The sequence below is a fragment of a genome, unplaced genomic scaffold (assembly GCF_019419815.1).
Source record: "Pyrus x bretschneideri cultivar Hongxiangsu unplaced genomic scaffold, Pyrus_bretschneideri_v1 Contig52, whole genome shotgun sequence".
NCBI classification, from domain to species: domain Eukaryota; kingdom Viridiplantae; phylum Streptophyta; class Magnoliopsida; order Rosales; family Rosaceae; genus Pyrus; species Pyrus x bretschneideri.
This window is the reverse complement of record NW_025999790.1, coordinates 1,855,717-1,878,931: the sequence shown is the minus strand read 5'-3', so window position 1 is coordinate 1,878,931 and position 23,215 is coordinate 1,855,717. Positions and strand designations below refer to the sequence as shown.

At 37.9% G+C, this 23,215-nt stretch overlaps 1 protein-coding gene across 1 annotated transcript; it reads left to right on the top strand.

Annotated features, from left to right (window-relative positions):
• Positions 1-8,099: 8,099 nt before the first annotated feature.
• Positions 8,100-22,810, top strand: LOC103945630 (dirigent protein 22-like). The gene is made up of 4 exons (XM_048570224.1): positions 8,100-8,104; positions 8,293-8,558; positions 13,457-13,464; positions 22,292-22,810. Exons 1-4 carry the CDS (start codon positions 8,100-8,102, stop codon positions 22,517-22,519), a joined length of 507 nt encoding a protein of 168 aa, XP_048426181.1. The 3' UTR covers positions 22,520-22,810.
• Positions 22,811-23,215: the final 405 nt, after the last annotated feature.

The window sequence follows — 23,215 nt, the reverse complement described above, 5'->3', positions numbered from 1 at the left end:
CATAACAGGATTCAGACTCCCAGTCTCTCTATCTCTCTCCGTTCCCTTCGCATCCTTAATCTTCCAGTGTCCAATATTCCCCACATCTCAAATCCCACACAAAGCTGCACCCAGTTTTCCCCTTAGCTTTCGAAACCTATTTTCTCGTTTTCCCCATTTCCACTCTGCCACTATTCGCAACCACCATTCGCCCTCCAACCACACTCTTCCCACTCAATTCCACTCTCTCTCAGCTCTCTTTCTCTCTTTCTTTCTTTCATGTCAACATCACTGCAGAGCGTGTTCTGTTGGCCATTGCCCTTAACGCTCGCACCTAATGGGGGCATTTATAGAGCTAAGCTGTTTTACGGACTAGGGAACATCCACCCCTTAAGTTGTTTTATGGCGAGGAAAGAATAATTGCCTCGCAATGCCCTTTCCTCATTGAACATGCCATTTTTGCGAGGAAATTTCTTTTTCCTCGTGGAAACTATAAAAAAATTTCAACTGTTGTTAATCCTACAGCGAGAAAACAGCTTTTGGCGAAAAAAATGACGAACTTTAGCAATGAATTATTTTGTCCCAACAAGGGTGCAACTACAATGAATTAAATTTGACACGCCCCAATCCTGATATCTCCAAATACTAGGATAGACATGTGCTGGCCGACACCCGAGGATGACAAATCCATTTGAAACATGCATGCAAATTAAAATATGCAATTATAAAGATATATACAAATGCAGAATCATGTTCAGAGCATACAACTAATTAAGAATAATACGAAAGAATTATAATAAAAGGTATGAACAAGGGAATGAGTCATACATTGAGAAGACTTAAAGATCCCTACGCGGAAATGTCCTGACGCTGGGATTGTGTACCTCGATTCTAACTCTTGAGGGGGCGCAAAACAGAAAAGGTGAGTGGACCAAAGTTTATAATAATAGTGCTATAATAAGAAAACCATTTTCTTTATGAACATACTAACCCCCTGTTTTGAAAACACATATATAGTACCACATAGTAGTTTTCCGAAAACTTTACATGCCATGAAAATATTCGTAAAACATGTATAATGTAAAGCCATGCTCTAAAATGCTGCTATCGCCGCCGAAGGTAAATCCGTAAATCTCGATAATGTTGTACTCACTAGGGGTATCATAGTGGCTCAAAGGCATAACCATCACCAAAGGTGAAGCTGTACGACACTGGGTTACGCTAGTGAAGAAATCATGGTCCATCACCCAAAGGTGAAGCTGTATGACTCGGGGTTATGCCGGAGAAGAAACATATACATATAACATCACACACCGACACTAGCCCCGGGCTAGTGAAGCTGGGGGTATGACATAAATATCTCACTCCTCATTCGCCCGAAGACAGTACTTGTCCATCACCTGAATGTGAAGCTGTACGACACTGGGTTACGTCAATGAAGAAACCATGGTCCATCACCAAAAGGTGAAGCTGTACGACTTCAGGTTACGTCGGAGAAGAGGTATATACATAAATATCCTCATCTGTGTCCTATGGCCATAGACGTCTACATACCCATGTTGTGTGGATGTGCTGTATGATAACCCGCTAGAAAAGCACAAAAAACATATCTCAAAATATCATATCAAATCCGGAGCTCAAAAGCTCTAAGGCTCATCATAACCATGATAAACCATATTCATATATCCATAGAATTCATATACGAAAATCCAATAATTCATAACCTTTTGTAAAACGTAAACTCGGTAAATCCTAAATATTTCGTAAACCATAATTATGGAAATCCGTAAAACATATTATAAAACATAATCAATTCATGAAATATGAAATGCATGCAAGCCTAATATTTTATAAAAACATGCAAGTTTAGAAGGGGTCCACTTATAGATATTTTGTTGCCTGAAAGCTGCTCAAGCGAGTGAAGATAGAGTCACTTCCCACCGATGCACCTAAACACATAGAGGCCATTAAGTAAAACTCTACTAAAACAAGCAAATTTCGGAAAACAGAAAACGAATTCGGATTTGGCACGTCGAAAAACTTAAGGAGGGACCTCGGGTTCCCTCATTAGCTGCCCTAAGGCGGCAGCTCAGAAGACCATGCGTCACCGCACGCGCCGTCACGTGTCGATATGGGTCGTCGAAAAGTTCACTGGGAATGTCGCTAGCGCCGCCATGGAAGTCGGTGGAGGCGTGTGTACTCCACGCACTGGCCATGACGTGCACCCATAGGCCGACCCATGCAAGGACCATGGAATTGGGATGGGATCCAGGTCAGATCTAGGTCTGGGCTTGGGTTGTTGGGTTGGGCCTAGGTTGGATCCAATTGTCGGGTTGGGCTTGATTTAGTAGATTGAGCCAAGTTACTGATCGGGTTTCATAACCCAAATATTTAGGCCGGGTTTTGAGTGCGGATCGGGTTTAACCCATTTAAACTCGCAAGTTGTCAAACCCAACGAAGGAGAAGGTAGGATTTCGGTCGGGAATTTGTCGAGCTCTGATCGAGCTCAAAACTCAACCAAACCTTGCACCCCAATATATCAATTTGAAGCCTGGGAGACAAGGAATCGAACCATACCTTTGGTTTCCTTGATCGTGGTCTGATTTGGTCAAAAAAGGGCTCGAAACCTTCGGACTTCGCCGGAATCTCGAGAAAAGTCCCCACGTTGTCTCTATGAAGTTCCACCGTCCAAAATACAATGCCACGATCAATAATAACTATAAGGATAAAGATGAAAAGATTAAGAATGTCCCAAAGCTTACCAACGTCGAAATCGTCGAGGGTTGGAGTTCGCTTGAGACGGCGAGATATTTATGTTTTTCTTGTGCTGCTTGCACAGACATGGATGAAGACAGAAGGGAAATAGAGAGAGACGAGGGGCGGAGGTGGCTGTGTTGGTGATCCTACGAGTGTGTGGGTGTTGCCATTGTTGTTGCATAGGTAGGGCACGGGAGAAAGGTGATGGAATGGCAAATATATGAGGGAGGGATGAGAGAGAGAGAGAGAGAGAAAGAGAGAGGTAGCTGAGAGGAGAGATAAGAGCTGAGGGATAAGGTTGTTTCCCCGAAAGAGACAAAAGAGGAAGAGAGGGAAGAGAAAGAGGTCATGGGCAAGGGAACGTCCCAGAAAATGGGGAGAATCGGCCACGTGTCACTCCGGGAGTGGTCCAAGGTGGAAATATCTTGGCTTGGAAAATTACCAAAATACCTTTATCGTTTCGAGTCCCGTAAAATCTTCGTTTTAGCCCCAAATTCACTTCCGCTTGTGCCCACACATTTGTAACAACAAGTACTACGAGGCTATGCCAAGGGAATGAATCTTATGTGACACGACAATGCAGTCAACAAAAGTCAACATTTTTGCATCAGGGGGCATTTTCGTAAATTCGTGTATTAAAATTATAAAAACTTTAATTTTTGAAGACGGGTTGCTACAAAATTCCTCACCATTGGACTATCTCTAAGGATTCTACTATGAGGAACTAGTGCTAAATTGTATCGTGACGAAAATGAGACTTGTATAATCAAGTTCGGCTATAGAAAATTCGACTAACTGAACCTTCTCAATCATGTATTACTATAACAATGTTTAGAATGCAGATAGTAATTATTGGCTATTCTGATGATTTCACAGTATCTAAGTGTTGGACTAATCAATTAAAAAAGATGATGAGTTTATAAGAATGAATGATGGGTTTACAAGGATGATATGGCACGTTTATAAGAGCGTTGATTAGTTTGACAATCAAAATTTATTTTTTTATGATTTTAGCCAATTGCCCGAGATAAAATTGCTTGCCACATAGTTACTAGATTTTAGTCATACTTACTTCAGAGAGATAGAAGCTTTCCATTCTTTTGTTTTTTGGGGTCAAATCTCTTTTCCATGTGGTTCAAAAGCAATGGGATGTTTTTGCGAAAAGGAAAAAAATGAAAAAAAAAATATGGAAGCAAAGTAAAGGCCTTTTTACCAGGAAAAAAAAAAAAAAGGAAAATGAAGAAAAAAACAGTGGAGGCCGACACAAAGCAGTGATTGCTTGAAAATGCATCAACCAAGTCGAATTTGGAGTAAAGATAATGACATCTAGGGTTTTATTTTTGGGGCTTTTAGAGATAAGGACAAGATGATTTTTAGAATATAATCTGAGATGTTTTTAGTATCTAAAAAAATCATTTATTTCAATGCATAATGACATGTCACCTATAATAATACCAAACATTTTACCACTATTTACATGTCTGCCATCTTAATTGTTTCAGAAACGTAACAGTCAATTAGAGAGAGAGAGTGACGTTAAAGCAACCTTGAATTGTACTTGTAATAATGAAGGACTTGTTTGGTATTCTACTTGAGTTCAACTTTTTTAACTCAAAAACACTTTTTGAGTTTTAGGCTTTAAATTCTTGTTTAGTAGGACTCTTTTTAAAAATTGGATTCAAAACTAACTTAAAAACATAGGTTATTTCTTAAAAACACAAAAAGTGAGTTTTTAGAGTTTTCCTGCTCTTTTCTCAACATCTTTTGCTTCTTCCTAACCCTCTTTTTTTCTCTCCCAATCCTCTCTTTCTTCTCTCCCCACATCACACCGTGCCTTTTCTTTCTCCTCAGCCTGTCTTGTCTCTCTCTCTCATCACTGTCTAATTCTTCTCACTCCTTACCTTCTCACCGTAATTTTTTGCTCTCTCCCTATCCTCCTCATCCTCCCCCTTTCTTTCACTCTCCTCCCCAACTATTTCCTCTCTTGTCTCTTTCCCAATTCTTTCTCTCCAATTTTTGTTCAAGGAAGTTTGAATTCAAACTAAAAAAAATTATTTTAAAAAATTCAACCAAACAGATTTTTGAAAATTTGAGACTTAAAAGAAAACTGTTTTTAAGTGATGTTATTTGAAAATTATTTTTAGGAACAACCAAAGTTTTTGGGTATGATACCAAACAGGCCCGAAAATTTTCAAATTTTCAAACAAGTTGTCTACTTTCACAAATAGTGTTGTTATCATCTGGACCCATGCTCCACGAAAATCTGTTTGAAGCTACGATTGTTTGGCTTCCTCGATTCGCTGCCATCGTCAGAACCCACGAATCACTTCTAAGCTACTGTTTATATATATATATATATATATTTTTTTTTTTGTCTTAATCAACACAGCAGTTGGTACGGTTTGTCTTAATCATAAGCTATATGGTGTGGAGAATGTGTTTAGCTCTCATAACCAACACACCAGTTGATACTTATATAGCTTGGTGATATGGTTTGTATGTATTGGTCCAAAAAGTTTCATTGTTTTAGTAAGAATTTAGGACCTGTTTGGTACTCTATTTGAATCTAACTTTTTAAACTCAAGAACAATTTTCGAGTTTTAGGCTTTAAAAACTAGTTTGGTAGGACTATTTTAAAAAACTGAATTCAAGACTATCTCAAAAATATAGTCTATTATCTAGAAACATAAAAAGTGAGTTTTTAGAGTTTTTAAACTTAAAACTCAGTCCTTTCTTTTCTCTCCATCCTCCCCTCTCACTCCAAATCTCTCTCTCTCTCTCTCTCTCTCTCTCTCTCTCTTTTCTTCTTTCTCTTTCCTCTTTTTTTTTTTTTTTTTTTTTTTACTTTTTTCGTCTCTCCTCCAATCCGCTCTCTTTATTCTCTCACTCATCTTTCTCTCTATCTCGTCCGATCCTCTCCCTTCTTTCTCTTTCCTTCAATCATCTCTTACTTTCTTTCCTCCTCTCTCCTCTTTCTCCCTCTCTTGTGACTCTCTCTTTTTAGATCTCTTTATCTAGTTTAAGGCGTAAGATTTAAAAATTTTAAATCGCAAACCAATCAAGTTTTTGAGTCTTAAAGAAAATTGTTTTTAAGAAATGTTTTGAGAAATGATAAAAAATTTCAAATAGACTACCAAACAAGCCCTTATATTTGCAATGCACACCATGTGTTTGTTGAAAGGCCTTTGTGGAGGTTTTTGTACATGTTGGTTCTCTTTTCATTTAGGTACGGTCAATTAGGTTCTATCCATTCGGTACAGTCAATTAGGTCCTCTCCATTAGGTACAATTAATTAGCTTCTATCCATTCGATACGGTCAAGTAGGTCATCTCTACTCGGTACGGTCAATTAGGTCCTCTCCATTCCGTATGGTCACTTAGGTACACTATATAGTTTCGTTACGGTCATTTTCTCTACATACAAAATTATTCTTTTTATTTATATTTGGACTCATTTTTAAATTATTGAATCCAAATCTATAAAAACAAAAAAGAATGCATTTGAGAAAAGCGTAAAGGAAAATGAGATTGAAACATTGCAAATTTGCAAGTAGAATAGCATGTGAAGCAGAGGGATGAAAGCTCATTGAAAAATAGTGTATTGTGCCATCTTTTTTTTTTTGGTAATTTTTGTACGGTCATTTAGGTCTGATCGATTTGGTACTATCATTTAGATCCGATCAAATTGGTACGGCCATTTAGGTACGTTTTGTAGTTTAGGTCCAATTGGTTCGGTATAGTCAATTAGGTTGTGAATTCAATTACTTATGTTATGAAGTTTAGGTCTGTTTGATTTGGTATGAACAATTTGGGCACACTTTCAATTATTTACGTTTATAGTGTAGGTCCGAATGACTCGGTATGAAAAAGCTATTACCGTTTGTACTAATTATGTTTGAATCCACCTGAGGACTTATTTAATCCATCTTGTTGTAATACCTGATGCATTTTAATCATTTTGTAAACCCTAATGAGTTTCCATCTTGTACGAATCCACAGGTAACATGAATTATGGAACAAAGGAGGAGTGAATATTCATTCCTACAATACAGGTCTAACATGGGGACCTTTGCAGAAGCCTACCAAAAATTTCAAAATCATATCAAACCTATCCACCTAGAACTTATGGAGAGGACACCATTTTGGGGCTTGTTCAGGACATATAGAGAAGGCATTGCGACATGTGATGCATGGAAGAACGACTCCGATGTTATTGATATACTAGAGACATACAATAAGGATCTTAATTGCTTTGATATAGGTGGTAAGTATTTGGCGATAACAGTTGCAGATATTGCTGCCATTTTTGGACTACCTGAAGGAGGCAATGATAGCCAATTCCATTTCCCCTACAAACAAATAAAACATCAAAGAAAGTGAGTACAATGAACTAAACAAGTGCACCTAAGAATGAGACAGAATGGTCAAATCTCTTAAACAAACAATTGAAAGCAAACAAGATGTATGAAAGCATAGTTACACAGTTTGTTCACACAAGATACGAATGCATCACCTATCACAATGCCTTCTTCAGTAAAATTATACTACAGAACTTGGTGCACCAGGGACATACAGGCAAGGAATTGTGCACAGTTTAGTAAAACCGATGTTATGATATACTATAAAATTTGGTACAAAGTGCCATCAAAACTCTCACTAATAAACAGATTAGTAAAACTATGCCACCAAGATGGCATGTCCGGGATCATTTAAAAAGAATTCACGCGAGCATTTCATCAAACACATTATATGCATTGTGTAATGATCACGTAAACCCAAACACAATTTTGATCAAACGTAAACCATGCTTCAACTATTTGAGAAAAGTTAAACTGAAACATTTGAGAGAAATATTCCCTCTTAAAAGTAATGAGTACTTTGAATCACAAATAAAAAATAACATTTTACAGTTTACAGAATTTACCCCATAATGGATGGATTGGTCGGAACTAGTGCTGAAACCCGAACAATGCACGAATCACCAGTCAATAACACAACAACTGCTTCACTTTGATTTTGGACCCAAGAGTTTATATAAGAAAATTCTGAAACTATAAATTGATAATGAATATAGAAAGGAAGCGTGAACATCGTCATCGGCAGAGAAAAAGGGAAAAACTTCAATGAGGCTGGAGATGGAGAGCTGAATCGTAACCGAATGCAGAGGGATCGGAGGAACCTATAACTCCAAATCGTTTAAACATTTATCCATACCTAAGGGCAATACAGGAAAACTAAAAATATAATAAATTTGTAGAAAAATAATTAAATATGACTTGGACTGTATAATCTAACGTGGACTATTTTTAGTTTTTAATCTTCAATACGGTATTATTGAAAAATTAATCTTATTTAGAGATTAAAATGAAGTTTTCTATTTATTTTTTCATTTTACCACTTTGCCTCCCGATCGTACTCCTATAAAACGACCACAAAGCTCTACTACCATCACTCATACACACACAGAGATAACACCGTAAGAAAGTAGAGAGCAGTAGAGATCTAGTAATTTGTCTCCATTTCTGTACTTCACTTGTCTCATCACCCTCTGCTCTAGCTTGTTCTACTCCAACGATGGAGTTCAAATTAGGCAATTCATTACAGCCCAGCAACTAGAAAAAACGAGCCACCTACACTTTTACTTTCATGACATTCTCAGTGGAAAAAACCGTAGTGCTGTTAGAATCATTGGGCCCCCAAACAGTACCATTACCTCCTTCGGTAATACCATGATGATCGACGATGCACTGACCGAAAAGCAAGATCCCGCCTCCAAGATTGTTGGACGAGCGCAAGGGTTTTACTCAGTAGCTTCACGAGGTGGTGATGAATTTGCATTCCCTATGGTTAGGGATGGACAAATACCCATTGGTTATGGGTAACTGCGGTTATTCGCCTATTTAAATTTGACGGTTACGGTTATGGATAACCGTTTAGATAAATAAACGGCTATAGATATAACCATTTACTTGTGAAATTTAAATGGACGGTTATGGATATTACCCGCAGTTATAAATGGGTACCCATTTAACCATTTATTTTACTATATGTAAAACCTAAAAAAAAAAAAAAACATTAGTTTCTAACTAGGTTTAGTATCCCAAGATATAATTGGTTATAAAGGGTCATAATATATATATATATATATATATATATATATATATTTATGCCTCACTTGAGAGAAAAATATAGTTGATAGAACGGGCTAATGTTTAATATATGTGATTGAATGTGCTAAAGCATTAGAGTGTTTGACAGTTTTGTTTTGAAGTTTTTTGGAGTTTTGATCAATTCAAGATAATGATTACCATAAACATTTAGAAACATGTTATTATCCGATAATGCGTACCTATATATATTATCAGAGTTGCTAAAGATTGAAGTGAAACGAGAGCCATGTATTATTCTGTTTATTTTCTTCACTAGTATCAGATAAGAGAAATGAACGTAGTGAGGGACAAATGAGGAAAACATAATTATTACTTTCTGCTTTTCATCTTTTTGTACTACCCATACGATACAAGCATACGTCTCTTTTAATGCATGTAAAAAGCTTACACACCAAAACAAACTTCTACTATTTAAGCAATATAATTTTGATTTCTATTCTTCCACTTTCCACCCTTAGTCATATGTGGTTGTTTTCTTTACGTGGGCATTCACACCAATTTCACAACATAAATCATTATTTGAGTATTTATAATCTCAACAAATACTAATGTTAGTGAGAAACAATTCAAGAATTAATTACAAAAAACAAAAAGACACAACTTTGTATTACTTGTAGGGCAAGTAACCCCATTATTTTTCTTAAAAAAGGCACAAGGTACGGAGAAATATCATCACAGTAATTCACAAGCCTATCTTTTCTCTTTATGCAGCTGCACCCCTCTCTCTCCCCTTCAGTTAAATTTAGGCCACAACGCATTGTTAAACATTCACCATGAAGCATGAACTGAATGCTTGTTTACTACAAAGGAACTGAGCTAAGGAACTGAATGCTTGTTTACTACAAAGCTGTTCACAATATTCATCAAGCAGTCCAAGTAATCTATAAAACATGGTTTCAATTTCAATATTTTTTCAGCAATGATTGCATGTTCATCATGAAGCATGAACTCTAATTTTACGTTTTTTTTCTTTTCAAATTATAGATTCAGCTTAAATTTATTGTTCTTATAATTGTGGTGAATTGAATATGCGTGAATAAGAGAAGAAAAAAAATGGGAATTTTCAAACCCTACACGCATGGGAGCTGCAGCTTGAAGCCGCGTTGCCCGAGCCACCAAATCGTTCCTACTCCAAAACTCTAAGGTCCAAAACAAAGCCGTTTGTAACATCCCGTCCCGGGATTTACGTAAGAAAATGGGTATTTTTGTATTTTCACTAAGTTTAGGGATACCTTTCTTTTAAAAATTGTTTTTGAGCCTTAATTGGTGAGCCCAAGGGGCCCACCCCCTGTTTTTGTTCCCCGGTTTTTCCCTTTCCCTTTTCTTTTTTTTGAAAAGTCTCTTCTCTCTTCTCTCTTTCTTCCTCCATGCTCTCTCTTTTCCCCCCCTCTCGGTCCGACAAGAACACACCCACACACACACACACACACACCCATGCCCACGCCTATAACTCTTTTCTAACCCCGTGGATGTGTTTTGGGACGTCAAACCACGAAGAAACCACCTCGGGAGACATTTCTCAGTTTTCCGGCGAGCACCGCCCTTTTCGAGGCGATTTCCGGCCAAACCACGGCGAGTTGGCCGGCGTGCGAGGTATCAATCTCTTCGTCTCGCTGAGTACTACAACTTTCCTTTTTGTTTCACCTAATTTCATTGAGTATTGAAGAAGTTATGCTCATTTGAATCTTACCCAGTTTCCGGCGGACACCCGTGGCTTCCAAGCTGTTTTCCGGCCAACTCCGGCCACAATGACGGGAACCAAGGGTATATTTCGATTCCTTACCTTCGGGGCTTCAATTTGGTATATTGAATGACATGTTTTGGTTGAGTTTTGAGCTCCAACGGAGCTTGGGAATTCTCCGGCCGAAATCCGGCCTTCTCCCTCTTTGGACTCCGGCGAACACCCAAGGCCTTTGGGCCTTTCCTGCCAAGCCCAAAACCTGGGCAGCCCAACCCAACACCCTTTGTAATTAGGCCTTTGGGCCGTTTGTTTTAGGGCCTCTGACCCGTTAACCCTAAACCCATTAGACCCAAACCCTTTAGGCCCAACCCGGATCCAACCCAAGTCCAAACCCAATACCCAAACCCAATTCACCTAAAACCTAAACCCATTTACCCTAACCCAAACCCTAAAGCCCAAACCCGTGACCCTGACTTGTTGACCCGGACCTGACCCGTTGACCCTGACCCGGACCTGACCCGTTGACCCTGACCCGTTGACCGTTGACCCGGTCAACGGTCAGCGTTGACTTTGACCAGTCAACGGTCAACGTTGACTTTGACCTCGGGGTTGACTTTTTCGGTTTTCGTGCGGGACCCCTCCTAGGCTAATTTCGACGTCCTGAACCCGTTTCCGATGTCCGTTTTCTCAAATTCAATCGTTTGAGTAGAGTTTGATTAAATGTACCATTTATGTGCTTAGGGGCAATTATCGATGGCGTTTCCTTCTTTGCTAGATGGCGTGGCTTTTCGACGGCGAAGTACGGTGAGTGGACCCCTTCTAAAAATGCATGTTTTGATAGTAGAAATGCATACATGAAAAGCATGATTTGACGATTATGTTTTATGAAACGTTTTACGAGATAACATACTTACTGAGGCTAGTTTGAATTATTACTATTTTTCCTATAACCCATGTTCTTGTAGAATATCTGATGGATGACGATATGATATTTAGAACATGTTTAGAACACCTCTTTATAGTATAGATGATGGATGACTTTATACTATGAAGTTGATTTTCAATATATGTATGTTCACTGGTTTTGTACTTACCTAGTGGTCCTTTCCGCTACGGGACGTAGGGATAGATCCGGTCCGTCCCGGGCGACGGTTTGGTGTTGGCATAGGGCCTGGAGTGTGTTTTCCTCTGACTGTCTGCTCAGAGACGGGGAGCCGGCACGGGGCCTGAAGTGTATTTTCCTCTGACTGTGTGCTCAGAGACGGGGAGCCGGCATGGGGCCTGAAGTGTTATATCGGACATTCACTAGTGTTTATTATTTATGCGAATTATGATTTGAGACATGGCACGACATGCTAGGTTTCGGAAAACCTATGTTTATCATTATATATATGTGTTTTCATAAAACCTGGGGGTTAGTATGTTGATAACTGTTTTATTATATATATATATATATATATATATATATCAACTTGGTCCACTCATGTTTGTTTTGCGCCCCCTTCAGGACTTAGAATCGAGGCATACAATCCCGACGTCCAGGCACTTCCGCATCGGCATCTTCGAGTCCTCTCGGTGTAGGACCCATTCCTTTGTTCATTCAATTTTATATTATTTTCTTTTAGTGTTCTAGATTAGTGGTGTGCTCTGAACACGGTCCTTATTTGCATATTCATTATTCTTTTATATTTATAAACCTTATTTATCCTTTATTTTCAGCATTTGCACTTAATAAATGGCTTTCGTCACCCTCGGGTGTCGGCCAGCACGTGCCGATCCTGGTATTCGGGGAATATCGGGGTCGGGGCGTGTCAGATTGGTATCAGAGCGTGGTTTTGTTCAGAGCATACTTAGGATCTTCTGTTAGTGTAGTAGTGTGTTTGTCATGATATCATTTGGATATCATGACTTCCGGTTTTGGTGTCATTCGGCATAGTTGTGCAAACCTTTCGCTGTTTGAATTTTCACCTTCTGGTTGAAATACAAGAATTCGTGTCGGGATTGTGCCTCAGTAGTGATAAAGTGGATGGTTGGATGACTTTGGACATCGGATCGATACTCTACATCGTGCATTCCCTGGGAATTTCGGACATAATTGGATTTACCTAGGAGCGTTGAGAAACGGAAAAACCCTAAGTGAGTTGAATTTGGAAGATATGAAGCGGTTTTGTACTCTACGACGTGCATTCTCAGGGAATGGCGGGCACCGTTCGCGTTACTTGGAAGCGACGTGTTTTAGAAATCTCAGTTTAAGGGAGTCTGGTCAAGAGCAGCTGTAGATACGAAATGGTGATGCCACTCTGCGACATGCGTTCCCTAGGAATTGCGGGCAGAGTCGGCTCTACATCGAAATCTCGGGAAACAAAAAAATCTTGACGCTACGAGTTGGTTGAGATCAACTAGAACCTTGAAATGATGACATCACTCTGCGACATGCGTTCCCTAGGAATGGCGGGCAGAGTCATATTGCAGTGGCAACTACTTGAAATATTCGAAGTGCGTGTTTGAGAAAGCAAGTAAGCGCTAGTGGTGACGACGATTAGTAAGTGGTAGTTAGCGGGAGCAAATCAATGTTCTCAAGCTCATTACCACTGAAGAAACTCGTGTGAACCGGTAGAATGAATCTTCGATGATTGTTTTACCAGTAACCTCCTTGCTTACCTCAACGGCGAAGTCAAGTTCCTTAACCTTTGACCGTTAGCTCTATACCAAATTCTTCAAGCGTTGACTTCATTTAAATTAGATAATTTCTTAAGTGACTCTTCGGTAGCAGACGCTATTCCCACCAATTTTCCAAAAGGAGTTGCGATTCTTTTTGTTGTTATAGTTGGATTTGGTTGATGAAGATCCATACTTGTTTGGATAAACAGACTTCTTGAACTTCACCTGGGTTTGGCACTAGGCGGTAAATCCTAGCACCTTGTCCACATACTTTTCGGTGGAGGTGAACTTAGCCTCTTGCGTGTAGCCCAACTGACCAGTACTCTTGTCCACTAATTGTTTAGCCTTATAATTTTCAATGTAATGGCTTGAGACTACCATATTCATCTTTGTACGAAGATCGGGCTTTACTTTGAGCTTCTCTGGACTCATTGAGCTTTGGTTTGCTCAAGGGCATAACTTTGAGTTAGCCAATCGTGTCATTGCATGCTTACACAGACTGCTTTGTATCTTTCTTCTTCGTCATTCTGTTGATTCAGAGGTTCTATGTTTAATTTTTGAACTTTGAAACAGCTCTCACAAAGTATTGTGAATTTCGAAATGTCTTTGATCTCGTCAAATCTTATTAACAGTTCTTGACTATTTCTTGAGCTTATACCTATTTCCTTTTTGGCTAAGGAACCAGTCGACCTTACCGTGTTGATTAACCAAATAATCATAAACAGTGACTTCTATTTCTGCATCTTTACCTTCCTTTGCTTGTTTGTTCTTGGCATGACTTCTCACTCATCCAGATATCTTGTACTCTAGTTTTAATAGACTTGTTTTGATCCTCAAATTCTTGAGTGTTCTTTTAGCCTTCTCTACATGGTTTCTCGCTCAATCAGTGAAGAATTCACGATCGATCGATTCAGCGTAAGTATGCTTGATACTGGATAGGGTTTTATGACGACAGTTTCTGTTTTGTTTGGTTTGAGTACGCCATTTTTGCGACATGGTACGAGAGTTCTACAGGCAATACTAGTTAGCAGAGGAGTATTGGGAACTAGTATTCGAAAGATTGAATTTACGACGCGTGAAATTGTGCACCCTCAGCAAATTACTACTTGCTTATCAAGACAACAAATGTGTGATCGATATCACGGGCGGCCGACTGTGGTATTGAAAACTTATTTGTTGGATTCGTTAAGCAAGTGGGCAGGAAGATTCGTCTTCAGCAGTTGGCACGGATTCACTATTGTTAGGACTTGACCTAGAGGCGCATCTTTTCTCGGAGTACGTGACGTTCGTATGCTTAGGCAAGACCCACTCTCATTTTTCAGTTTTGAGTTCAGTTTTGATTTTCATTTTCAGTTAAAATGTTTTGGGGGAAGTATTTCCATTTTCAGTTTTAAGTTAAGCGTGAGTTTTCGACCTATATGTTAGTACATATCTATTTTGACTATTTTGACGCTATAGTATTTTGCGTACTTATTTTTGACCTTATGTCAATATATGTTTTCGACTTTATATCTTATTAAAGTATGTTTCTACTTTTACACTGATGGGGAAGAAAGTAAGAGCTTGGAGGCATGATAGAGGATTTGGCAAACCGCTCGCGACGGTGTGACATTTTCTCTTTGATGCACCCACTCTGACTTGAATTCTCATTATACATATATTCTTCTTCCTATTTTCGAGTATTTCGGTTTAAGTTGTGATTTTAAATTTCGGGACGAAATTCTTTTAAGGAGGGTAGATTGTAACATCCCGTCCCGGGATTTACGTAAGAAAATGGGTATTTTTGTATTTTCACTAAGTTTAGGGATACCTTTCTTTTAAAAATTGTTTTTGAGCCTTAATTGGTGAGCCCAAGGGGCCCACCCCCTGTTTTTGTTCCCCGGTTTTTCCCTTTCCCTTTTCTTTTTTTTGAAAAGTCTCTTCTCTCTTCTCTCTTTCTTCCTCCATGCTCTCTCTTTTCCCCCCCTCTCGGTCCGACAAGAACACACCCACACACACACACACACACACACCCATGCCCACGCCTATAACTCTTTTCTAACCCCGTGGATGTGTTTTGGGACGTCAAACCACGAAGAAACCACCTCGGGAGACATTTCTCAGTTTTCCGGCGAGCACCGCCCTTTTCGAGGCGATTTCCGGCCAAACCACGGCGAGTTGGCCGGCGTGCGAGGTATCAATCTCTTCGTCTCGCTGAGTACTACAACTTTCCTTTTTGTTTCACCTAATTTCATTGAGTATTGAAGAAGTTATGCTCATTTGAATCTTACCCAGTTTCCGGCGGACACCCGTGGCTTCCAAGCTGTTTTCCGGCCAACTCCGGCCACAATGACGGGAACCAAGGGTATATTTCGATTCCTTACCTTCGGGGCTTCAATTTGGTATATTGAATGACATGTTTTGGTTGAGTTTTGAGCTCCAACGGAGCTTGGGAATTCTCCGGCCGAAATCCGGCCTTCTCCCTCTTTGGACTCCGGCGAACACCCAAGGCCTTTGGGCCTTTCCTGCCAAGCCCAAAACCTGGGCAGCCCAACCCAACACCCTTTGTAATTAGGCCTTTGGGCCGTTTGTTTTAGGGCCTCTGACCCGTTAACCCTAAACCCATTAGACCCAAACCCTTTAGGCCCAACCCGGATCCAACCCAAGTCCAAACCCAATACCCAAACCCAATTCACCTAAAACCTAAACCCATTTACCCTAACCCAAACCCTAAAGCCCAAACCCGTGACCCTGACCCGTTGACCCGGACCTGACCCGTTGACCCTGACCCGGACCTGACCCGTTGACCCTGACCCGTTGACCGTTGACCCGGTCAACGGTCAGCGTTGACTTTGACCAGTCAACGGTCAACGTTGACTTTGACCTCGGGGTTGACTTTTTCGGTTTTCGTGCGGGACCCCTCCTAGGCTAATTTCGACGTCCTGAACCCGTTTCCGATGTCCGTTTTCTCAAATTCAATCGTTTGAGTAGAGTTTGATTAAATGTACCATTTATGTGCTTAGGGGCAATTATCGATGGCGTTTCCTTCTTTGCTAGATGGCGTGGCTTTTCGACGGCGAAGTACGGTGAGTGGACCCCTTCTAAAAATGCATGTTTTGATAGTAGAAATGCATACATGAAAAGCATGATTTGACGATTATGTTTTATGAAACGTTTTACGAGATAACATACTTACTGAGGCTAGTTTGAATTATTACTATTTTTCCTATAACCCATGTTCTTGTAGAATATCTGATGGATGACGATATGATATTTAGAACATGTTTAGAACACCTCTTTATAGTATAGATGATGGATGACTTTATACTATGAAGTTGATTTTCAATATATGTATGTTCACTGGTTTTGTACTTACCTAGTGGTCCTTTCCGCTACGGGACGTAGGGATAGATCCGGTCCGTCCCGGGCGACGGTTTGGTGTTGGCATAGGGCCTGGAGTGTGTTTTCCTCTGACTGTCTGCTCAGAGACGGGGAGCCGGCACGGGGCCTGAAGTGTATTTTCCTCTGACTGTGTGCTCAGAGACGGGGAGCCGGCATGGGGCCTGAAGTGTTATATCGGACATTCACTAGTGTTTATTATTTATGCGAATTATGATTTGAGACATGGCACGACATGCTAGGTTTCGGAAAACCTATGTTTATCATTATATATATGTGTTTTCATAAAACCTGGGGGTTAGTATGTTGATAACTGTTTTATTATATATATATATATATATATATATATATCAACTTGGTCCACTCATGTTTGTTTTGCGCCCCCTTCAGGACTTAGAATCGAGGCATACAATCCCGACGTCCAGGCACTTCCGCATCGGCATCTTCGAGTCCTCTCGGTGTAGGACCCATTCCTTTGTTCATTCAATTTTATATTATTTTCTTTTAGTGTTCTAGATTAGTGGTGTGCTCTGAACACGGTCCTTATTTGCATATTCATTATTCTTTTATATTTATAAACCTTATTTATCCTTTATTTTCAGCATTTGCACTTAATAAATGGCTTTCGTCACCCTCGGGTGTCGGCCAGCACGTGCCGATCCTGGTATTCGGGGAATATCGGGGTCGGGGCGTGTCACCGTTTCACATACCTTTCTTACGGATCTGGGCTGCCTACAGTCGACCTGCAACCCAATTGGGCATATGCACCAAACCGTCCCACTTGTTTTTTTTTTCTTTTGGACCTTGTTTTATTTTTGGCTCGCATGAAATAACAAGCCCATGGGTTATGCCTTATTTTTCACTTTTCCTTCTTAGCCCAATAATTGGGTATATAATCTGTTAATCCATTTACTTCTCTTTTGTTGCCCAACAACCCAACAACCACTCTTTTGGGTCTACAAGCCACGACAACCCCATATTTTGGGTCGTCACTCATTCTTTTCACACATAGGTCTCGAAGCTATTCCTGTTCACTACATATGTATATTGTGTTTGTTTGCAGGTATCATGAACATAGAGGTCGTACTTAAACTCGAACTTGAAGTTTTGAAAATAAGTGCCATAGAAATTCGAAGTTTCTTAAAACAATACACCGTAAAAATCCAAAGTTCTTGTAGGTGATTTGTTAGGATTACATGTAGATGATGCTTTTAAAAACAACTGTAAAATTTAGTTTGTGCAAATTACTTTATTGTCCATAATTTTATTTTGTGATAGAAGACAAAAATGTTTTTTCACCCTCTTATAGTTGACAAAAAAAGTTTCATTAATATGTGGTTTAAATTAACTTCTTCCTTATAAATCTGTTATGTATAAATAAACTAACTTGAAATAGATCCAATTTTATGGAAAGAGATCCTCTCCGGATCCTTTCCACTAAATCCACCCAATCAATCAATTTAGGCCCTTGAAATTTGATACAATGGCTACAAATAGGGGGCCCCTTTAAAAGTTATAATAACTTTAGCCGTTTGACTAAATTTCAAAGGTCCGAATTAGGTGATTGGATGGATTTGGTGGAAGATATCCGGAAAGGATCCCTTTCCCAATTTCATGGCCTAACAATTAGATTAGTCCAATTTTTAGTTATTTTTTTATTTAGGTCCATGAATAGGACTCCTTGTGTCAGCACTTTTTGTTGTTAGGTTGATACTTTGCATTGTGATTACTATTTTACTCTACTATAGCTATTCAATGGAAAAAGAAAAAAAAGAAAATGATATGATCGGTACTTTGCGAGCAACTCTCCTTGAAGATAATCGCTGATAAGATAGCGAATAACTAGTAAAATGTCGCTATCTTCATACCGATCCCACCCTTTTCAATTTTTTTTTTTCAGTTTTTAAGTTTGTTATTTTTATTTTTTTTTATTTTGTTAATGTTTCTTTTATTTATCTTACCATAACAACAAACTATCTCATATTCGTATTTTTCAAAATATATTTTTTTCTGTGCAAAATATATTATAATTCATTTTTAAACACTTGTAAGACCAACTCCAATGGTTGGGCTAAAAACCAAATTTTTTAGCCAGGAAAATTTAGCTTTTAGCCCAAAAACAGCTTTTCTGCTCGAACCGTTCTGGGCTAAAATTTTAGCCCGGAGTTATTAAAGAATAAACTCAGGCTATTTTTTTTTCTTAAATTAAATTTAAAAAAAATAAATATGTAGACTATCGTGAATTAATTTTATAAACATTTTAATCTAAAAATATTTAAATTCCGATAAATATTGAAAAATCACTAAATTTTCCACAAAGCAAGCCTTCAACTTTCACCAATCCTTCAACCCTGGGCTAACTTTCAATTCACTAACCGTTCAACACCAAATTTTCTACATCAAAGTGTGGAATAATAAGTACAATAATTATTTAAGGCATCCAGATTAATAGAAACAATGATTAATAAGACATAAATTTAATAAATTACATAAACTACTTAAACTTAATACAACCAATAATTCATAAACCACATAATTAATAAACTACATAAGCTTAATACAAACGACAATTAATAAACTTAATTAATACATAGGAGAAAATTGGAAATGGAAAAAAATGGTAGAAAGATAAATTGGAAGAATTGTAGGAGAAAATTAAGTTTTGTGTGGATGTTTGAACAAATACATAGGTATTTATAGAGTTTTTGGGTGAATTTTGAGTTAAATAATTTTTTTTAATTATTTTAGCCGTTAAATTTAAATTTGGGCCATTAGATCTTTTTTTTTTTTTTTTTTACCGTTTGATTTGATTATATTCGTTCTCGGCCGTTGGATTCAATATATTTTAAAATAACATATTCTAAAAAAAATAAATTTGAATTTGGACCGTTGGATTAACCAACAGTCCTTAAACCCCAGCCATTGGATGTCAATTATAACCGTTGGGATGATGATGCTGGGCGACAACCAGCTAATTGCGGGGCCCACCCTTGTCGGGAAAGCATTGCAGGCTTAGTGCGTGGGTCGTGTATGCGTGTGGGCGGGCCAAGAGTGGCCCAAGTTCCAGCGAGTCCACTCGCATGAGGGGGGAATTTGGGGGGGGTATTTGGCCCAGCTTTGGCATTTGGCTTTTGGCCCAAAGATTTGGCTTAGGTTGGAGTGGGTTTGAGAGAGAAATTTGGCATTTAGCCCATTGTTGAAGATGGTCTAATCAATGATTTAAAACCCAAATTTAAAGATATTTTTCTATTTTCTCACTTTAAGAATCAATAAAAATAGTTTCAGGACCTAATAATCGGTAGGATCAGATCTAAAGGTTTTGCAATATTTTTCTTAACTCTAGCGCAAAATATTTCTTAAAGCTAAAAATTTCATTTTTTTTTTCACAAAAAACTGTGTGCTATAAGCCAAAGTTAGAGTCATTCGCACCACATATTTCCTAAAATTAATTTAGGACATTTCCAAAATTTCGGACACCTATAAATCTCTTGGGGGGCCTCGCTATTAGTTATATTATTTTTCTATTTTTTTTCAACTCAAGTAGCTTATTAGTCGACATAAACCCAGATTTCAACTGATCTTTTATAATCTAAACTACTTACCATATAAGTACTTTTACAGTCTAAACTATATGTCATATAAGTACTTGTACAAGTTAAACTACCTATCATATTATAATATTAGTTGGCATAAACTTAGATTTCAACTGATCTTTTGTAATCTAAACTACCTATTATATAAGTATTTTTGCAGTTTGAACTACCTGTCATATAAGTATTTGTACAAGCTAAACTACCTATTGTATTGTAACTACCTATCATGGTGGAATAAGTAATTTTACATGATTCTAACAGTAAGATGTAGTCCTCCATCTTGGTAATGTTAAAAGCCCCTGAAAAGATAACACAATCAATGTCAAAAGCCTCTTGAGCAATTACTTACATAAGACAATCAATGTATAATGCTCACGAATCATGTAGACTAAAATTATGTAACAAATACCAGCAAAAATGAAGCTTACTGTTGTAAACGACTCAACGAAAACATGTAAAATTACTTGTAGTTCTCATAGCTTCATGCAAATTCAAATTCAAATTTGGATACTAATATGCAGGAATCACGAGGGAAATTCAAAACAAGAGTCAGATAGAGTTTTTTATGAAACGACGACATTTGATGAGTAACTTTTTATTTTATTTTATTTTATTTTTTTATAATACAACGATATATTTTACACTAAAAAAGATGAGAGTTCTTTATGAAATGATGAGATTTGATGTGTAACTTAAAGTTACATGTTAATTCTAGAAGAGTCATGATAAAACATTCAACAACAGTCGGTGCAATTTTGTTTTCAAATTATGGACACTTTGCTGTACTTATTAGACCCTAGCTATGGCTGTGCAATACATTAGATCCATATCAAAACATGTGGATCAAGATCCTCTCCTGAGCAAAGGGTGAGGATCTTCCTGACCAAGCCTAACGGGCCGTTGAAATTTTATTCACTGGCTACAAGCAGGGGAACCCCTCTAAAAGTTATAATAATTGTAGCCGTTGGATAAAATTTCAATGGCCCGATGGGCTTGGTGGGAGGATTCTCACTAGGGATGGGCAAATACCCATTGGTTATGGGTAACCACAGTTATCCGCCCATTTAAAATTGACCATTATGGTTATAGGTAACCGTTTAGATAAATAAATGGTTATGGGTATAACCGTTTACATGTGAAATTTAAATGAGCGGTTATAAACGGGTACCCATTTAACTGTTTATTTTAATATATGTAAAATTAAAAAAAAAATATTAGTTTCTAACTAGGTTTAGTATCCCGAGATATATTTGGTTGTAAAGGGCCATATAGATATATATTTATGCCTCACTTGAGAGAAAAATATAGTTGATAGAATGCGCTACTGTTTAACATATGTGATTGAATGTGCTAAAGCATTAGTGTTCAACAACTTTGTTTTGGAGTCTTTTGGAGCTTTAACCAATTCAAGATAATGATTACCTTGAGTATTTAGAAACATGTTATTATTAGATGATGTGTACCTATATATATATATAAATAATTGGCCTCGAATTTTCAATAAATATTTGACCCCAAAATTAGAAATCGATTAAATGGCTTGGATCGATGAACTTATGTTTCTAAATAAAAATCCAAATATTTATGAAATTAGCCTTTTAGCAGACTGAATCGTACTTATATATATATATACATATATATATATATATGTATGTATGCAAGAATATTAATTAATCCACAACCACGCATGATTCTTGTAATAGATTGACTGTCAAATAATTGGGAGACATCGCATATATTCATAAATAATATTGCTGTTAATATAAAAGTACATCTTAAATGTACTTATAACGGTATTTAATAGTTAGAAAAAAGAAAATTATGAAAAAATTCTTTTTAATTTTCAAGTTGTTTAAAAAAAGGTAGACGGGTAAAAAACAAAGTAAATAGGTATGCAGTTATGGGTAAATGGGTATGCGGTTATAGGTATGGTTAACCGTTTATAAACGGTTATGGGCATGTGTATACCCGTTTATGTAAATACTCAATAGGTAAACGGTTATGTGGGTAAAAACTTAAATAGTTATGGGTAAATAACAATGATTACCGGCCCACCATAACCGTTGCCCATCCCTACTTATGATCATGAATTTGGTTTTTGTCGAAGGCAAGTATAAGGGGAGTAGCATTAGCGTTCTTGGGCGGAATCCGGTGATGAACGATGTGAGAGAGATGCCGATTGTCGGAGGCAGGGAGCTATTTAGGTCCGCTCGTGGCTATGTATTAGCACATACTGTTTGGTTTGCTCCGAATACAGGAGATGCCATGGTTGAGTACAATGTTTTTGTGTCTCATAACTAGAAAACTTTGTCTTGGTAAGCCCAAGAGTCAAGAAATATTTTTCCTACGTTTTCGGAACACAAGCCGGTACATTATGTGTTATAATATAAGTAGAAAGATGATATATTTTTCAATGTTTCTTCTATTTATATTATGACACGTAATGTACTATTTGTCTTCACTAAAAAAATTTATTATTAAATTAATGTTTTCGTGTTCGACAACTTTTTTTTTTCTTTTTTATAGTCATGTGTTGTTGTAAGGCCACTTGATCAATCTTTTTGCAAAAAGAAGTGGATGGATTTTTTTTTCCTTTTAGAGCAACTCCACCCCTATCCACTTTGCGCCAGCACCCAGCCCATTTATCCACTTAATTGAACAGTAACAGACTCAATGAACAGTAATAGGCCAAAGCATCTCCACCCAAAAAAAAAATGTGCTGGCACCTAGTCTAAAAATGCGCTGGCACAAACGATCTCCACCCCTACAAAATGCGCTGGCACCCAGTCCATTTAAAATATTAAATAATTTTTTTATAAAATAATAAAAAAAAAATAGTTTTAATTTCGGATATGATTTTTAACCAATCTCGTCACGCCACGTGTCATTATCCGAACGTACTATTTTTTGAATAGATTTCCGCTAAGATTTTCAACCAATCCCGACAACCCACGTGTCACTTCCTGTTTACAATAATTTAGGCAAGATTTCGATAAG